Source organism: Crocuta crocuta, unplaced genomic scaffold (assembly GCF_008692635.1).
Source record: "Crocuta crocuta isolate KB4526 unplaced genomic scaffold, BGI_CrCroc_1.0 scaffold124, whole genome shotgun sequence".
Taxonomy (NCBI): Eukaryota; Metazoa; Chordata; class Mammalia; order Carnivora; family Hyaenidae; genus Crocuta; species Crocuta crocuta.
This window is the reverse complement of record NW_027551573.1, coordinates 2151726-2163929: the sequence shown is the minus strand read 5'-3', so window position 1 is coordinate 2163929 and position 12204 is coordinate 2151726. Positions and strand designations below refer to the sequence as shown.

The 12204-nt window shown below is 54.0% G+C and overlaps 2 protein-coding genes across 2 annotated transcripts in view; both read left to right on the top strand.

The window, feature by feature from the left end:
- Nucleotides 1-7096: 7096 nt before the first annotated feature.
- ADGRG1 (adhesion G protein-coupled receptor G1) overlaps nucleotides 7097-12204 on the top strand; it is a 215981-nt gene continuing 210873 nt past the window's right edge. Inside the window, exon 1 of the mRNA XM_077751306.1 lies at nucleotides 7097-7107. The gene's annotated coding sequence lies outside the window, so the exon portion shown is untranslated. The remainder of the gene's footprint in view (nucleotides 7108-12204) is intronic.
- Nucleotides 10764-12204, top strand: part of CCL17 (C-C motif chemokine ligand 17) — a 2505-nt gene continuing 1064 nt past the window's right edge. The window contains exon 1 of the mRNA XM_077751412.1: nucleotides 10764-10862. Coding sequence (XP_077607538.1) covers nucleotides 10793-10862 — 70 coding nt within the window. The 5' untranslated portion in view covers nucleotides 10764-10792. The remainder of the gene's footprint in view (nucleotides 10863-12204) is intronic.

Sequence of the window (12204 nt, the reverse complement as noted above, 5' to 3'; positions counted from 1 at the left end):
GGGGAAGGGCCACTACCATCTGTGTTCTGTTGGCACTTTCTGACCTGGCGCTGGCACCACATGCCTTTCTGATTTATAGAAAGCCACCCATCCAAGTGCGGAGCTGCATTTCGAGGCACTTCCAAGAAAAAAAACATTTAATTGCCTCAAAGAGATGTCAGAGACTGAAAGGGGCCATCTGTGAAGGTGTGTCCAAGTTGCTCTTGAGCCCCTGTGACCCTCCACCATCACCGCTTGGTCAAGAAATTGCTCCCCAGCCTCAGTCAGGACAACCAGGAAGCCTGGCCTGGGTCAAGGCCCTGAATGTGGCCCAAGTTCTCCAGAAGGAGTGAGCAGGCAGAGCCGGAGTCTAGCAGCCTTGAGATCTCGGAGTCTCGGAGAGTGGGAGCATCTCCCCATGTAGACATCTTCCTGGGTCTCCCTTTCTCCTCCCCAGCCCCCACTCCTAATCTGTACCTGTGCAGCCCATTTCCCAGTGTGTATATGTTGTCATGACCATCATCGGATGGATGGAATTGGAGTCCTGTGCACAGGGGCACTGAGATGCCAGCTAGATAGCCTGGGGTCCCCTCCCCAGGTGTCAGGGGCAGAAGCTGTGGGTCCCTGCAGGGAAACAAGGGCAGAGGGAGGAGCCATTCAATTATTTCCAGAGATGAATAAGACACCAGCCTTCCTCTTCCGTGTCCCAATCACACACCACTGTGAGCTTTTGAAGGAAGTTTCTCACGTAGTCCCTGCCCCAGCTCTAAGGTGGGGCCTACTAATCCGAGCTCCATTTTCTAGATGGAAGTGCCAAGGCACAGAGATGTTAAGGAGTTTACCCGAAGGCACATAGCTAGTAAGTGACTAGGCCAGCAGGCAGCCCCACTCTGCCCACCCCCCTTTTTTTTTTTTTTTTAAAGCAAACTGTAGTCTGGCACAGTCATTGTATGGAACTGCATAACTGGTGAAAAAGAAAGAAATACATGGGCTCCTGTCAACACACATGACTCTCAAGTTCAATACTGCAAGATGTGAAAGTACAGATACTCTACGGTGATATTAATATAAAGCTGAAAACCCGGTATAAACAATGCTATACATTGTTTAAGGACACAAACGAGTGCGTTAGTAAAAGGAAGAAACACTTGGGACAAATGGATGCCCAATTCCGTTTCTGTTAGTCTGTAGAGGGATAGAGTCGGAGAGGCACGCAGGGCCTCAGTGATGGGCCCCTGAACGCAGGGGTGGGTACCTGTGTGTGCCCCACCCAGCGCCCATCCCCTTCAGCTGCTTTTATTTCTAAGTGACACTCTAGATCCCCTGTGGGGGCAGGAGGGAGCTGCCCCTGGGACTTGCCTGAGGTCAACACCTTTGCTGGGCTTCAGTCTCTGGCCTGCCTTCATTACCCCTGCTCTTCGTGCCTCCCCTGGGAGCACAGCCTTAATGAACCCGACCTCTGACAACAGACAGAGCCAGTTACCACGCTCCCCAGCTCCCCAGCCTGCAGCCCAGGTGGGGTCTGGAATGAGGAGCCGCTGAGAAAGACCTCAAGGAGTAGATGGGAAACCAATGGGAAAGACAGCTCCCTAAGAAGGCCTATAGACTGAACGTGATACTAATCAAAACACCAAATTATTTTTGGAGCTAGATTAGATAGTTTAGTTTTAATGCGGGGGTGGGGGGGGAGCAATGAGTCCAGAGAGCTGTATGTGGGAAGCTCAGGCAAAGCAGGAAGAAGGGAGGACCTTTGTTAAGCCAAGTGGGATTGAGGAGAAAGAACCTGTCTGTGGAACGACAAGTCACAGCGTGTCTGGCCTGGCCCAGAGGGCTGCTGAGGTGCCTGCTTCTCTCCAGAAAGAGAACAGGACTTCCTTCTCTCTAGAGGGACATGCTTCCCAGGGTTGGACTTTGCTCAGAAGTGGACACACCCTCCACACCTTCAGCTCCTCTCGAGGGAGCCAGGATCCAGGTAGGAATGTGCCATGTGTCAAATGGTCAAATATTGCTGCCTTATTTGCCGTGGCTGAGATTGGACAGGAAGGCAGGGAGATCTTTCGCCTTTCAAAGGGGCCAGAGCCACCAAGATCCACAGAAAAGGTGCCTTCCGGAACGTGTGTTCTTCCTCGAGGCTGGGCTCTTGGAGCTGACCCTCATGTTGAACAAACCATCCTTGAGAGCAGAGAGGGTCCCATTTAGTGGGAAAGATTTTCTCCTCCCCCGCCCCACCCCAAGCAGCCTGCCAGGTTCAGAGCAGGCTGCAGCAGGCCTCTAACTTCTAAAGGAGGGTCCATCATCGCACCCTGAGGGGCGAGCCTTGAATTCATCACTTGGCTGCACAGCCCTGGATTGTCCCAGTGCTGTCTGGAGACCAAAGGTCTGCCTGTGAGATAACCTAGAACCAGGAACAAAATTTCCCTGGAAGGAGAGAGTTGGATTCGAGCAATGAATGAAAGTAATTGATTTACAGGGCTGAGGGAGGAGCCCAGATGGAGAGCTGAGGCTCAGGCACGAGAGAGACTGAGACAAGTCCGCAGTATGAGCCAGACTCCATTGAGAAGTGTTTATGTACTTGGCTTTGGGAATAATACCAGCCATTTATCCATTCATTCACTGAATTCAACAAGTATATATTGAGGGCCTACCACGTGCCATGGGATACACTTCATTGCATAAAAGAGACAGGGCTTCTGTCCTATGGAACTTACATTCCAGTGGGGATGGAGGGGGGAGGCAGGCAACGGACAGCAGGTGTAACAAGTGAGTCAATGGCGTAGTGATTGGGGGTGGCGAGCATTGAGGTGAAAGAAAGAAAGAAAGAAAGAAAGAAAGAAAGAAAGAAAGAAAGAAAGAGAGCAGAGAAAGAGGTGGGGTGGGTTGCAATTTTAAATAAGATAGGCCTCACTGAAAGATGACATTTAAACAAAGATTGAAGGAGGTGAAGGAGTGAGTCATGCATGCAGTGGGGAAAGAATATTCCAGGCTGAGAGAATAGTCAGCTGAAGTATCCTAAGGAGGGAGAATGTCGGGCACGTTTGGAACATGAAGGTGGCCAGTGAGGCCGGAGCAACGGAAAGCCAGGTGAGGCCTCATGGCTGCTGTAGACTCTTTGGCTTTTCCTCTGAGCGAAAGGGAGAGCCAGGGGATGGCCTGAGCAGAGGAGAGTCTCATTCATGTGGATACTGTGCTGAGAATAGAGCATAGCAGGCAAGGATGGAGGCAGGAACACTGCCCGGAGCCAGCGGAGGGATCCAGGGGAGGGATGGGGGGCTCCGGTTGAATTCTTCAGGCAGAGCCAGGAGATCGGCTGACAGATGGGAAGTAGGGGGTGAGAGGGAAGAGGCGTCAGGATGGTGCCCAGGTTTCTGGTCCAAGTAACGGGAAGGAAGGGGCTGGCAAAGAACGGGAGGAGCACGTGTGGGGGTGGATGGGAATTGAGAATTCGGCTTTGGACTTGATGGGTCTGAGATGCCCGTTCAACACGCTCAGTAGGCAGCTGACATACAAGCCTGGAGTCTGCAGGAGAAATTTGGGAGCCTCTGGCATAGAGATGATATTTAAAGTTAGGAACATGTACTATTTGCCAGGCACATGCACTAAGGCAGTCGATATGAACCAAAACCATCTAATAACATACTTACTATTATTATTTTCGTTTTGCAGATGCGGAAACTGAGGCTCAGAGAGACACGACTTGCTCCAAGTCTCACTGATGGCAGAGCTGATTCAAACCCAAGGTCTCTGACCAAGGGTCTTTTCCCTGACCAAGGGCGTCCCTTGTTTAATATTTTATGGCATGTCATATATGAAAAGTGGATATAATTTGGTTCAGGGAAGGGAGTGATCCAGAAAAGAGGGGGACATAGCAAAGCAAGCTACCTAGTGAGGCCACACACCCAATCTCATGGGAATCCTTGAGGTGAGACTGATCGGGAGCGATGGCGGCGCTTAAAGACTGGCCTGAAGACTTTTGAGGGGCAGGGAACAGGGAGACATTGATGGTTCTCAAGGGCTATATGCTATATGTAGTCAGAGCAACCCTGGACAAAGACTCCTCAGGCATGGCCATGCAGGAGGACCAGGGAGGAGGAAATCGGTCTGCAGGTTGTTGACACTGCCCAGGTGTGAAGGATCCAGGTTGAGCCAGCGGGAATGAGGAGGGAGAGAGGAACCTGAGCACCACCAGACATGGCTGGCAGAGGCGGTGCTTGATGCAACGTAGGGGCTGAAGGTGAGAAATGAGTCAATGGCAAAATTTCAGACCAGTGGGACAGATGAGAGGTGGGGAATGACGCCAGCCTGAACAAAAAAACGAAAAAGGAAGTTGGTCAAGAGGAACTTGGTCCTGCCTTTCTTGTTCTTGGGCTGAGTGAACCACAGAGGGACAGATTTTTTTTCAGGGCCCCACAGTCTAGAGTGGCCAGGGTACAGGAGAGAGAGCTAAGGTATCTGACGGCAGGCAAGGGGAGGCCAGAGGATGGGGTGGGGTTCAGGTGGGTGTCTTTGATCAGAACTGGTTGGGGCTGGGAGATTTAGAAAACATCCATCTTAAGGTAAAAGGCCTGAATGAATGACATCAAGGAGGAAAAGAGGGTTGATTGAGACAAAACGAAGCCTAGGACGGAGCCCCAGGCGTGCTTCATGCTTCTAGCCCTGTGTGCCCTTGGACCAGTTTCTTAACCACTGTCGTTGGTGCCCAATTTCCTCATCTGTGAAATGTAGATAATATAGTTCTTACCTCCTAGGATTGTTGTGAGAACAAAGTAAACTAATAGATGTAATCGCTGAGAACCCTGTCCAGCCTGTGGTGAAAGCTCAGAGATGTTATTAAGAAGAGGAGCCCATAGAGAGAGCTCAGGGAGGAACCCCAGCCCGAATCCCAGTGGAGAGGATTGTCACAAAGGCAAATGGTTCCCAGCAATGACAAGGAGACATCGAACAAGCTGGAGACCAGGAAGATTGCCTAAATCATCTGTTCATTTTCCCAGAAATATCATAAGGGGGCAGCTATCAACACACCCACTCTTCAGATGAAGACAGTGAGGTTCATAGACTCGTTCTTGGTCACACAGTCAGAAACAGGTGGAAGGGGGCTGGGACCCAGGACTTCAGAGAATGCTTCCAGAGCATCTGCGGGTAACCACTGCCCCACATTGCAGTGGTTACCCATCCCTTTATGAGGGGATGGGAAGTTCAAAGAGTGGCCATGGGTGGTTGAAAGGCCCAGAGAAAGCGGCTTCCCCAGAGTGTGAGGGCCTTAGTGCTAAGAATTAAATCACACATGAGCAGAGAGGAAACGGTAGTGGGAGGTGTAGACCACACACGGGATAAGTTTGGTCATGAATAAAAGAAGAAATAGGAGGAAAGCATGTTGGGGATCAAAGAGAAGCTTTATAGAAGCAGAGACCTTCGATCATATCGTCAGCTGAGGGGAAGGGGACCATGGAAAGGGAGAACACAAAGACCCAGAAGGGGGGAGTGTAACTGAGGGAAGGAGGCCCTCCTGGGATGGAGAAGGAATGAGAGCAAAGTTGAAGAAATTTAGGTTTGACAAGAGGCAGGAAATGGCTACAACCCACAAGGAGGCTGTAAACTAGATGGGAAAGAGTCAATGAGTGCCTTGGTTGGATTCTTCTGCCTCATTCATGACAGGAGAATTCAGGTGTGTCTCATGAACTGGTGGGACACACTGGACCAAAAAATTATTCATTCTGGGGTGAAGGTGCCCCTGAGATAGATTGGAAGCTGTGCCCAAGCTATAGTTCAGAAATTTGTAAGTGTCCACCATCCATTCATCCACCAACCTATTCATCCATCCATCCATCCATCCATCCATCCATCCATCCATCCATCCATCCATCCATCCATTCATCCATCCATCCTTCATCAACCATCATCCCTCCATTCATTCACCCATCCATCCATCTAACCAGCCACCTCTTATCCATTCTATAAACATATTTTATTGAGCACCTACTGGGTGCTAAGTCCTGGGGCTACAAGTTGGAACAACAGAAGAGATCCTGTTTTCAAGGAGCCCACAATCTTCCATGTAAGATTGGAAACAAACCAGTAATCACAGTACAATGTGACGAAAACATGATAGAGAAGCCAGTGGCCTGTGAGGACACAGAGGAAGGTGGGGGCTGAAGGAAGGAAGTGGGGATTTAAGCTGTGATCTAAGGAGGGTAGGAGTGTAAGGAAGTGGGAAGTGGGGTGTGGGGGAGCAGGAGAGAGTGTTCCAGACAGGGGGAAGAGCCTATACAAAGGCTTGGGTGTCAATGAGAGCCTGGCATTTTCAAGGAACTGAAAGAAGGTCCATGTGGCTAGGTTAAAGTAATGGGGTGGGCGGGGGGCTGGGGGCAAAAGTTGAGTCTGGAAAAGTTAGTGAGAATCTGGACTTCATCCTGGGGGCAATGGGGAAGTGTGGAAAGATTTTGAGAGGGGAGAGCCTTGCTCAGATTTGTGTTCTGGAAAGATGTCTGGGCTTTAGAGAGGAGGGTGGACTGGAGGGGTAAGTGTAGGAGCTGGGAGGTGAGTGTGGGGCTGTGGTCCAGCAGAGAGATGGTGGGGTGGGCATGTGGTTGGGGAGAAGGAGATTGAATCAAGATACATCCAGCTGGCTGGCTGAACAGCTCTTCTCTGTTGACCATGAGACGGGAAGGAAGGCCCAGGGTAAGGATGACCTTGTGTTTCTGACCCGAGGAATCAAGCAGACCGACAACCTGTCAGGAAAGGCTGACTCATCAGTGAGCACATTAGGCCCTTTGGACGGGACGGTGGGACACGTTTTGGGATTGGGGGATGGGGTAACATTTGGGACCCTCACATCTCAGCCCCCACGGGCAGGACGAGACATTATAAGTCAGCTGTCAGAGGATGGGGCTGAATGGATGACATGCTAGATCCTTACTGGGATGCTTCAGGCAAGTCATTGCATCTCCCGGAGCCTCCGCTGACATGGGGCTGCCACCTCAGTGACAACTCCTGCCACCCCAGTGACAACTGTCATGTGCGATTTGAAGATGATAAAGAGCTTCCACCTCAGAAACCTGACCCCTGCTCAATGGCTTGAGGCTAAGTTCTTGGGGTTGTGAAAACAGCATCCAGCCCACAGCAGACTCAGAGGTGGGTGCGGGAGCCCTTCCTCCCTCCCTTTCAGGGTGAGGGACCCGGAACCTGGCCGGTGCAGCCCCTTCAAGCTAAAGTGGGGAAATGTTGATCCTCTCTGCTCCCCAAGGGACTCCCTGTGGCAGTGGTTTGTGGGCTGGGGCAGGGAGGGTGCGGGTGTACAAGCGGTGTGTCTAGCCAGCTTGAGTCAGAGGGGTTGGGACAGGCAGCCACCCTGGCTTTTCCCTCCCACTCAGGTCCAATTCCCCTTTAACTCTGGGGTCCTCCTGGGCCTGCATCTCATCTGCATCCCCGCCTGTGCCCTTGCCCTTCCTCCAGCCCCCTCTCCGCTGCCACCCTCCATAGAACTCTGCCTCACCACCGCCTCCTCCAGGGAGCATTCCTGATTCCCCTGATCGACTTCCAAGCTCTAGAGTCTGCACAGCACCATAAAGGTCTCTCGAGGCTCTTAGCATAGTCACAGACTCCAGGACATTCCATCTGGAAGGTCCCTTGGAATCCATTTCATAGCTGGGAGAACTGAGGAGGGCTAAGCCACTTAATCCCTGCAAGGAAACCACCTCCAAAATGTCCCTGGTCCGTGCTGCCCCTCCAAAGTGAGGTGGAGAGGCTGCTCTGTGGCCCACGGTTTCTCCCCAGACTCCAGCCCTGGCTCACCTCCTTGTCCTCATCTCCTGTCGCCTCTTCCCCAGTCAAGCCTCGTTGAAAGCCTCCTGTGTGCAGGTGGTACACACCGCGGTAGACATGTCTCCCATTTTACGGTCTCCATGTCACATCGGGACCATTTCCCCCAACAGAGTTCTGTGCTGTTACTCTCGTTTCTCTCTGCACCCTCCTCTGCACCCGTGCCAAGTGCTTCCCTCATGTGAAATGCCCTCTCTTCCTTCTCTCTCTTTTCTTAAAATTTTTTAAAAAATGTTTATTTATTCTTGAGAGAGAGAGAAAGAGAGGCACAGAATCTGAAGCAGGCTCCAGGCTCTGAGCTGTCAGCACAGAGCCCAACGTAGGGCTTGAACTCACAGACTGCAGGATCATGACCGGAACCCAAGTTGGACCTCAGCCGACTGAGCCACCCAGGCGCCCCCTTCCTCTTCTTCTCTTGGTGTGAATCCTCCCAGCCAGAAGGCCCAGCTCACTGACCACCGCCTCCACGAAGCCCTCCAAGGTTTCTCAGCCAGAAGCACCCTCTCCCTCTGTAAAGGGCCTCTGTAGGGCCCTTTATCTCACCTGCACTTCCTGTGTTGGGGCCAGGCCTCGTCCCCCTCCCAGCCGCTGCGCACCCTCCCACGGCCCCTGGCACAGCACCTGACACGCGGCAGGTGCTCGCTGGCAGGTTTGCTGCTCTGATCCCTCTCTTGCCAGGCATCCTGCACCAGCCTGGGGCTAGTCCAGAACCTTCTGCTCCTGCTGTCACAACCAATTCCTTAGAAGGGACAGGGGAATTTGGGTCCTTCTGGAGAAAAATTCTGAGTCTGTGGCAGAACAAGGGGGACTCAAACCCCACTCAGGGGGTTTCCCCGGCAGTGGGGGCTGGGGTGGCCTCACCAGTAATAAAGCTGCTGATTGTCATCAAAACAGTCCCCTGTTGTCCAGCACAGAAGAGCACCCCGTGGCCTCTGTGGTGGGTGGAGATGCCACTGGGCAGAGGGCATGGAGAAAAGAGAGGGTCAGGAGACACTCTGCGCACGAGGGGCAGCATCAGTGAGACATCCTCTACCCCTCCTCTGCCCCCGGCCCCCCAAGCACCTCAGGTTGTTGGCATTTTCGCTGGGCCCAAGGCGCTGTCTCCAGGCCAGAGCTGCTCTTTCCTGGGCACAGCCACCAAGGGCACCGGCACCCCTTCTCCAGCCCAGACCGGCTTCCTCCAGCTCCGCAGGACAGGGCCTGCCTGGTGCCTCTGTTTGGGGTGGGGGTTACCCCCACTTTCTGCAGGAAGCTGGCATGAAAGATGCCAAGAAGAAAGGCGGGAACACCCCATCCCTTCTCCCTTCCATCGCACGTGCAAATGGCAGCCTGTCCCGACAGGAAGAACAGCCCAGCCAGACAGGCTGGGAGCAAAGAGCCCCACTAGCTGTGGCTTGAGGAGTGGGTGATGTGATCCTATGAGAAGCAGAGAAATGCTGGTGTGAGATCCACTGAGAGGACCCCATCTTTCTCAGATCTGTCATTCCGGCAGGGCCCCCTGGGACAGTCCAAACGTCCCTCCACGGGTGGTGAAGGGGGTCCAGAGAGGGTCTATGAGCTGCCCAAAGTCACACAGCAAGACGGTGACAGAGGATCCCGCCCGAGGGACGTTCTGCCATGGACGGGACACTCCCTCCACCAGGAAGCGAAGCAGCCCCCGCCTGCCAACGTGGGCCTGGGGGACAAGGAGGAGCGTTGGCCTTGCCCTCCCACGACCTTGACCATGGCTTCCTTTCACAGGTGCCCTGTGAGGAGCGGTAGGCAAGGTGACAGTCTGAGCATCTCCCTTGGCAGGGCTGGGTTTCAACAAACAGCGCCTGCTGTTGTTACATCACCGCTGATGAAAATGTAATGACAGCTCCAGGTTAACCCGAGCCGCTGTGCCGAGAGGGCCCCGTGCACCTGACACCATATGGCAGGGACCTCATCTCAGCTGCTCCTGGTCACTCGGGACAAGTGGAGCCTGGCCCGGATCCCACGCGTCAGAACCAAGGTCTGGGGTCATCTGCAGAGAGGCCATCCACCTGGAAGTGGGCACAGGACTCTCCTCCTGGTTAAGGGACTCCCACCGTCTGGCCCAGGGAAGCCTTAGGCAATTGGCCACTTTCTCTGGTGGCCGGGGGAGTGGCCCGATGCAGGGATGCTGTGGCCCACGGGGTGGATGGAAAGTCCGTTCAGAGTCTGGCTTGTGCTGGGGCCTGACCACGTGTCCACTGCAGACCAGGTCCTCACAGACCTTTGCGTTCTGTTCTGCAACCCAAGGTGGGTGCCCCATGTGGCGGAACTGGGCTTCCCACCGGCAGAGGCGCCCATTTGGATCAAATGGTGATTAAAACCTGTCAGGCTCGGGTCTCCTGTGGTTCAGGGCCCAGCCTGGGGAAGCCCCCATGACCAAAGTCATGTGGGTCCCAGGTCCTTCTCAGAATGAGAGGGAGCGGGGGCACTCCCTGTGAAGACACCCCTGTGCCTATATAGCCTGCGGACCCCCCTTCCCCCCAGGAGGCCTTCCTGGAGGCAGAGGTGGAAGCTCCTCCAGGCCTGGGTCTCAGGTGCCTAAGTAGCCCCTCTTGGCTCCTGCCTGGCTGGCTGTCCCCACATACAGGATACCGCACTTGAAGGAGGCTCACCAGCCTCGGGACAGAGGCTGGCTCGGTTTAGGAGAGAGGCTTCTCAGTTCTGCTAATAGAGGAACCAAGAAATGTCCCCTGTGAAAGGAGAAGTATGTCATTGTAGCCCCCGGACACACATACCCCACCTCTGTCCTTAGTTGAGTGCCCATTCTCTGGAAAGCCACAAACATTCCAAGACCACATTTGTGCTGAATCATCTCAATTCTTCAAACTCCACTGGTGTAGGGAGGCATGTGGTGGGAGGTGACGGGAGGTGGGGCAAGGTCCCCAAATAGGTTAAATAGGTCACCTCCACACTTGGCTGTCATCCTCGCTTTCCCTGGAGCAGAGGGACCCACACACAGATCCTCTCCTGGGCTCTTGGCACCATGATGTCCCTGAGGATGCTGCTGCTGGTCACGCTCCTCCTGGGGGCTTCTCTGCAGCTCACCCATGCAGGTGAGGGCAGAGGAGGGTGGCTGAGGAAGGTGCTCCGGGACAGGAGGGGTGGGGGCATCGAGATCATAGCAGCAACACCCACTATTTATGCATTAGGTACAGTCCACCTATTCCTGCAGAAGGGGGAGGCCGGGGGCAGCTAGGATTTTGAGGGAAGCAATCAAAGGAAAAGGAGGAGGAGGAGGATGGGGAGGATGGGGAGCAGGATGCAGCCCCCCCGAGCATGGGGATCGGCTTGGGAGGAGCAAAGCTCTGGCACGTCTCTCGCCGCAGCGGTTGTGGGGCAATGACCGGGGCTGTTTTCACAGTGGAAAATGACCAGTATTGGTTAGCATCTGTTTTAGTGACGGGTCTACACGGAGGGAATCAGCACGAAGGCAGCTGGTTCCCCGAGCATGTGACAAGGGAGAGGTTATATGCAGTTGGAGGAGGAAGGATGAAGATGGGATGTGGGAGCACAGCTGGCTGGCGCCCAGCCTTTGTCGGTGACTGCACGTTTACTCTCCCTTCTGTAAAACACCGGCCCGGGCAGCTTTGTGGGTTAATCAAACCAAGGGATGCCCGTGAGGTGGCTGGAGGACAGCTGGGGGCTTCTAGAGAATACTCTAGCGTGGCATTAATTAAAGCCACACGCTGTTGGTCTGCCTGTTTTCAAGCGTTGGATACTTTTTCTTGTGCAAAGATAAGGAAGTCAAGCCCTAGGGAAGTGTCTTCACGCCTTGGGCTTCCACGTAATCATCTGGAAAATGGGGGAGTGACAGCACTTGTCCCCAGGTGCACTGCGGAGAGCCGAGGGGCCCCTGCAGGCAGAGGCTCAGCCCAGAGCCTGGCCCGGAGGCAATTCCTGGGGGGTTCGGGGCTGGCACTTGAGCATGTGCGCGCACAGATTACACTCATGCAGACACACATGGACAACACACAGACGCACACCAATATACACGCACAGACTCCCCTAAACACGGAGGCATGCTTGCACACGCACACAAAACCCAGGCCCCCCCGCAGCACACAGAGACCTCACACACAAATGTGTACACGCAGATACACACACAGACATGCAGAGACATGCATTCACAGCCACACACAGAGACGTGCACACACAACCCCTCCCAGACACACAGATGTAGGCACAGAGAGACACATGAGCACACAGGGATCCCCAAAGCACAGAGGCCACACGCACACAAGTGTGCACATACTGACGCACACAGACACACTCACAAGATGCCACTAGCAAGAGACTCCCCCACCCACAGACCCCCTGAGGGGAGCACACCCACCGCCCACTGAGGGGACTTCCTGAGGGGACATGCACACTCAGACTCCCCCTCCACAGCCATGG